Here is a 5414-nt window from a genome sequence, read left to right on the forward strand (position 1 = left end):
TTATCCGCATAAGAGTAAAGGGAAGATCAATAACTTTGCCAGATGAATTCATGCATTCACCCTAGTGGTCATGAAGTAAAGTGAAGTAAAAAAGTAAAGTGTCTGAGGTTCTCTCACTGTAATCTAGCTCTGTTGGAAGAAGCATTTGGCAGCGTTAATTCTGTGATTTATCCTTCTTATATTATTTTTCTGCAATGTTCCACATTAAGACTAAAGAGTGTATTTGACATTTCAATAATTACTAAGAACTAGCCCTTCATTTATTTTATTTTTCTACATTCCAAGTGTGTAGCCGTGTAGACCAAGCATCTTATTGCCTAACTAACGAAAGGATTGAAAGCTACTAAGCTGGTCAAAGCTATCTAAAGGATATAAATCATATAACATATAAAAAAAATGCACACTGATTTCCTAAGTACCTGTTATCCTGCTTATGGGACTTTAATACAACAAAGGTTGTGAAGTATTAGAGCACGCTCAACCCTGAGCACATATCCTGGGGTTTCCCTTCCCAATAGATGATAGATGTTCATGTGTTTCTGCTGAGCACTGATTTCATTTCCTAATGTATCAGGCAACAAAGTTGATTTGCTTGCGTGGAACAATGAATTTGGTCCGACTAGCACTGATATACTTTGAAATACAATTTCACCCGTCAAAAAGAGCTTGAGTTCCATCAAGAATGAACTCCATCAGGATTTTGGGCACCGTTTATCCGTATGATGTCCTAAACGAAGAGTAGGACACACAGTATTTGCGGTACAGAGCTTTCCTTAAGTTGCAAAATTGTGGCAAGCTTCATGAATTTGGCCATCATTTTCCAAGCATTTTCCTGATTAAAGGGGCATAGAGAAAACAAAACAAGTGAGGATCCACAGATTGGATTGCCTGTTTAGTCCTTGATTCTAATGCTTTAGAATAGAATTACCAAGAAGTACAATGCTTTACAGCCAATAAGTACAAACCTGGCCGTAAACGTGCCAATGTTTTCCAAACAAATATCCTCGGAGCAGCTTGAGTGAATGACGGCGGTATGCTAGTTCCTTACTGAGCCAGATTTTGCTTTCATGGTATGACAATGCCATGAAGCGGAACTTAACGGCTTATTATAGAAAATTTTGTTTAGACAAAGAGATGACAGACGAACAGTGAGTTTGGAAACTTGAGACAACCCAAACTAGTGGACGCGAGCTGGGTTTACTCACAAGAAACCCCAGATGAGGATATGAAGATTTGGTTGGGTTTGGGAATTGAGAATCAAACCAGGGAAGGCAGCAAGGCATAATTCTACATTGGTACGGCGGCTGTGAGCTTTCTTTGGTATTTATATCGTCTCTCAGATTCAAGACCTAAAAGAAACTCTTACCTTGCCTTATATTTTGTAGCATGTGTGTGTCATGATTTCTTCATTGTATATATATAGGAATATGATGCATCATTAAACGATGAGAATTTGAGACTATGTTTAGGCGTAAGTGTGCCCTTAACCCCATATCCTAAAACCTCTCCAAACCCCAAAGCTCTAATTCTTCAAAGACATTCTCAGCTATCCACACCACTCCAAACCCTCCACAGAACAAAGTATGCCCATCATCCAAACCCACTCACCTTACTCTTTTAGCTCCTCCACTCTCACACCCAGTTCCACATTCTTCATCGGAAAAAACCCAACTCTGAAACTCAATTTCGCTCCTTTCATCCGTACAAAACCTCAACGTTTGGTCCTCAAGGCCGCCGGAACCGATTACTACAAGACCCTCAACCTCGACAGAAATGCAAACCTGAAGGATATAAAGACCTCTTATCGAAAGCTCGCTCGGCAGGTTTGCTTTTCTGAGTTGGGTATTGAAAATGTGAGCTGCTCTTATCAAAAGTTTCAATCTTTTTTCAACTTTGATGAATACCCAATTGTTGGAACAGTACCATCCTGATATGAACAAGGGCTCTGGAGCTGAAGACAAGTTCAAAGAGATTAGTGCTGCATATGAGGTACTTATGCCAAGGCTTATGATTGTGTAGTTTTGATAGTTTTTGTGTTCATTGGTGATGTGTTGATTGATGTTGTATGAAGTTTGTTTAACAGTTATGAACTTTGTGAATGTATATTGCATGAGGAGAAAAGAGCTTCCTGTATTCGACTTCCGTTCAAGTGGTAATTGAGCTTTTGTTTAGGTCCTTTCAGATGAGGAGAAAAGAGCTACATATGACCGCTTTGGTGAGGCAGGCTTACAGGGAGAATATGGTTCCTCGAACATGGGTTCAGCCGGGGTAAGGTCACGCTTCATGATCAATAATAGTGCTTTTCAATCCTCTTTTTGTGGACAATATCGACATGTGGACAAACATGTATATGTAGTAGTTTTGTTTAGTTTTTCTACCGAAGAAACTAATCTTATTAACTGCATTCTTAGGTCGATCCTTTTGACGTTTTTGATGCATTCTTTGGAGGAAGAGGTGGATCAGGAGGCATGAACTTCAATGTTAACATCAATACACCAAACACAGGAAATCAGAGCCTTGACATTTGGTAATTGTTTAGCTGTGCTGTTACTATTAGTTGGTTGTGTGACTGTCAAAACATTTTCCTTTTTGGTAGAATCCAATATTTGTTTGCATGTTTACCGAAGCATGCCATTACTTTAACCTTTAAATGACTTGGTGATTCTTTTAATTCCCTTTTTTAGGTATGAACTGCACCTTAGCTTTGAAGAATCCATTTTCGGAGGACAGAGGGAGTTTGAACTTTCTTGTATTGAGACATGTGATACTTGTAGTGGAACTGGTGCTAAATCTGATGATTGCATCAAATCATGTACTGCTTGCGGAGGAAGAGGAGGGGTGACAAAAACTCAGAGAACACCATTTGGCATGATATCGATGGTAAAGATCTGCCTTGAATATTAAATTCATGGATAATTTTCCTACATCCAATTGTGAAAACAGTTTTCTTTGCCACATCCATGCAGATAGTATTGCAAGTATAAGGAAATTTTGATCTGTATATGTGCATGGGTGTTTATAAGTTGTTGGAAGCTCAATGCAATTTGTTCACATGTGCTGTGAGCTTCTGAACATAGAGTTAATCTGATAATTATTTAGTCTACCTCTTCCTACCAATTACTCAAGATCTCATTACATGTTTATTGTGCTCATTGCTCATATTTCACGATGAATAGGTATCTACCTGCTCAAAGTGTGACGGTCAAGGTACAATAATAACTGATTCTTGCAAAAAATGCATTGGCAAGGGACAAGTAAAGTCAAAAAGAGCAATGGTTGTAACCATTCCAGCTGGTGTTAGTGATGGAGACACAATGAAAGTTCAAGGCGAGGGGAATGTTGATAAGAGAAGGTGTTCAAACTTTTTGTTATGATTTTCTTTCTTTTGCTAACGTCTTTACATATGGGTTTTTGAACTTTTCTATGAGAGGCCATGTGGCAATGTACCTGTTATGTTGTTCAAACTTACAAGTAGTCATATATGTTGGTCAAAGAGTGGTTTCATAGTTGTTGATTTCAGCCCTAATTGATTAATTAAAGAAATTAAACACATACAGCTCTGTCAATAGAAGCAAATTTCAAATAAATTAATATCTTGCTCTGGAAGCTATTGTGCCTACCAGAGGATTTCACATTGGCTGGAAGTAAATTTTCTTCCTGGATTTATATTGGGTAGTAATATACTTACAAAATGCTGATTGTTATGCCATTTAACTCTATATTGATTATAGTTCACCTTTTCCCGGCTTAATGAACTTCTCCTTCCTGTCATTCATTCTTTCTAGAATTTCCGGCACATATTTTTGCACATTTACTGTTTATGACTTTCTTTGTTTTTTTTGTTTTTTTGGCAGGGGTGTAGTTGGTGATGTCTACATAATGCTTCGTATAAACGAAAAGGCTGGAATTCGGAGGGATGGTCTCAATCTATATTCAACTATAAATATTGATTATACCGAGGCAATTTTAGGGACTGTGATAAAGGTAATGTAACATTTCTGTAATAAGGCTTTCAATGTGCATTTGGTACTTGTGTGGTATAGGAGTTGTGTGACATGAAATTTTTATTTGCTTTAGGTAGAAACTGTGGAAGGCATGAAAGAGCTTAAAATTCCATCTGGAATTCAGCCTGGGGAAACAGTAAAGTTGTCCCGTATGGGGGTTCCCAACATGCGCAAGCCTTCTGTTAGAGGAGATCATCACTTTGTTGTGAATGTACTTATCCCAAAGAGAATCAGGTTGAAATTCTTGATTATATTATGCTTCCTTCTTTCATCTAGTTTTAAAATACTAGTTCAACTTCAGCATCCATCTTGATATTCCCAATACCTTGTATTTTGAATTACAGTGGCACAGAACGCACCCTTGTTGAAGAATTGGCTTCACTTAAGACCTCTAAGAAGGGCCACTCAGGTGCTTCAAAAGGCATTGGTATATAGATTCAACTTTCAAGTCTGTTATGCACTGCTATCTAATCATTATGTTTGTCACTTATCATGATTAATACTGTTTGTATTTTCTTGTATCGTCTCAGGGACACAAGATGGGAACTCTGACATGCATAGTAGCAGAAACCATGAAACCAGTACTTTGAGCCAGGGCAAAAGACGTGTTTCATCCTTGTGGAACTCAATAAAAGGCGTATTGGGGTAAGCCGTCGTGTCTCATTTCCATAAGTTCTAGTTTTCAGTCTTAAGTATCCCTATGTATCTTCAAGTTAAAAGAAGAGAAATTCATTAATCAGATTAGTATACATGTTGATTCTATACCACCGTGAGTTTGCAATCTTGCATACATGTGATTCGCGTTAACCATGCCCGTTTTGCAGGGGGAGGCAGTCGCATGACAGATTTGCATCGGTTAGCGTGGACAGACCAGCACTTCTGAGGGGTTCAAGCCAGCCTTATTCCTTTTATATGGCTTCGATTTTTGGAGTCATTGTTGTAACTTGTATCTGTACCTTCATAGGAAAGACCAAAAGCATCACATTATCACAACACAAGGACAAACATAGAACAAACAACAATGTTGATAGAAATACTTGATTTGATATGTTGCTCACTGAGATGTAACTTTTGCTCACTCAATGATATATTACGAATGCGGCACGAAATTGAGCAAGATCCTGTCAACAATACAAGCAACATTTTTGGTGTTCTTGCACTCCCCAACTCTCACTCAATGATGAGCTAAGATCAAGTTTAAACAGGCCTGTTGCAAGGTTTAACGGGCCAAGCCCAACTCACCATAAAAAGGCCCAATCCATTTATAAAAACCGGAAAACCCTAAAACCTACCCGCTTAAATTGCTCCAAGTTGTAACGAGGCCGCTTCTGCTTTCTTCTTCTTCATCTTCTCAGTCTTCTCCATATCCGCCGCCGCAGTAGCCATGGTACCTCTCTCTCTCTCTCTCTC

General features: G+C 38.5%; 2 protein-coding genes across 2 annotated transcripts in view; both read left to right on the forward strand.

Moving 5' to 3' along the window:
• Positions 1-1583: 1583 nt before the first annotated feature.
• Positions 1584-5045, forward strand: LOC101290959 (chaperone protein DnaJ-like). The gene is made up of 11 exons (XM_004301195.1): positions 1584-1823; positions 1921-1989; positions 2173-2268; positions 2412-2527; positions 2685-2880; positions 3177-3352; positions 3855-3984; positions 4078-4238; positions 4349-4431; positions 4535-4649; positions 4829-5045. The coding sequence occupies exons 1-11, from the start codon at positions 1584-1586 to the stop codon at positions 5043-5045; spliced, it is 1599 nt and encodes a 532-aa protein (XP_004301243.1).
• Positions 5046-5304: 259 nt separating this feature from the next.
• LOC101302556 (60S ribosomal protein L44-like) overlaps positions 5305-5414 on the forward strand; it is a 1241-nt gene continuing 1131 nt past the window's right edge. The window contains exon 1 of the mRNA XM_004299465.1: positions 5305-5391. Coding sequence (XP_004299513.1) covers positions 5389-5391 — 3 coding nt within the window. The 5' untranslated portion in view covers positions 5305-5388. The remainder of the gene's footprint in view (positions 5392-5414) is intronic.

This window comes from Fragaria vesca, linkage group LG5, assembly GCF_000184155.1.
Source record: "Fragaria vesca subsp. vesca linkage group LG5, FraVesHawaii_1.0, whole genome shotgun sequence".
NCBI classification, from domain to species: domain Eukaryota; kingdom Viridiplantae; phylum Streptophyta; class Magnoliopsida; order Rosales; family Rosaceae; genus Fragaria; species Fragaria vesca.

Bases quoted from the DNA above. Each gene is read 5' to 3' on its own strand.
- LOC101290959 (XM_004301195.1), top strand. From the start codon at position 1,584: ATGCCCATCATCCAAACCCACTCACCTTACTCTTTTAGCTCCTCCACT. The intron at 1,824-1,920 runs GTTTGCTTTTCT...TTGTTGGAACAG, and splicing joins ATCGAAAGCTCGCTCGGCAG to TACCATCCTGATATGAACAA. The intron at 2,881-3,176 runs GTAAAGATCTGC...CACGATGAATAG, and splicing joins CATTTGGCATGATATCGATG to GTATCTACCTGCTCAAAGTG.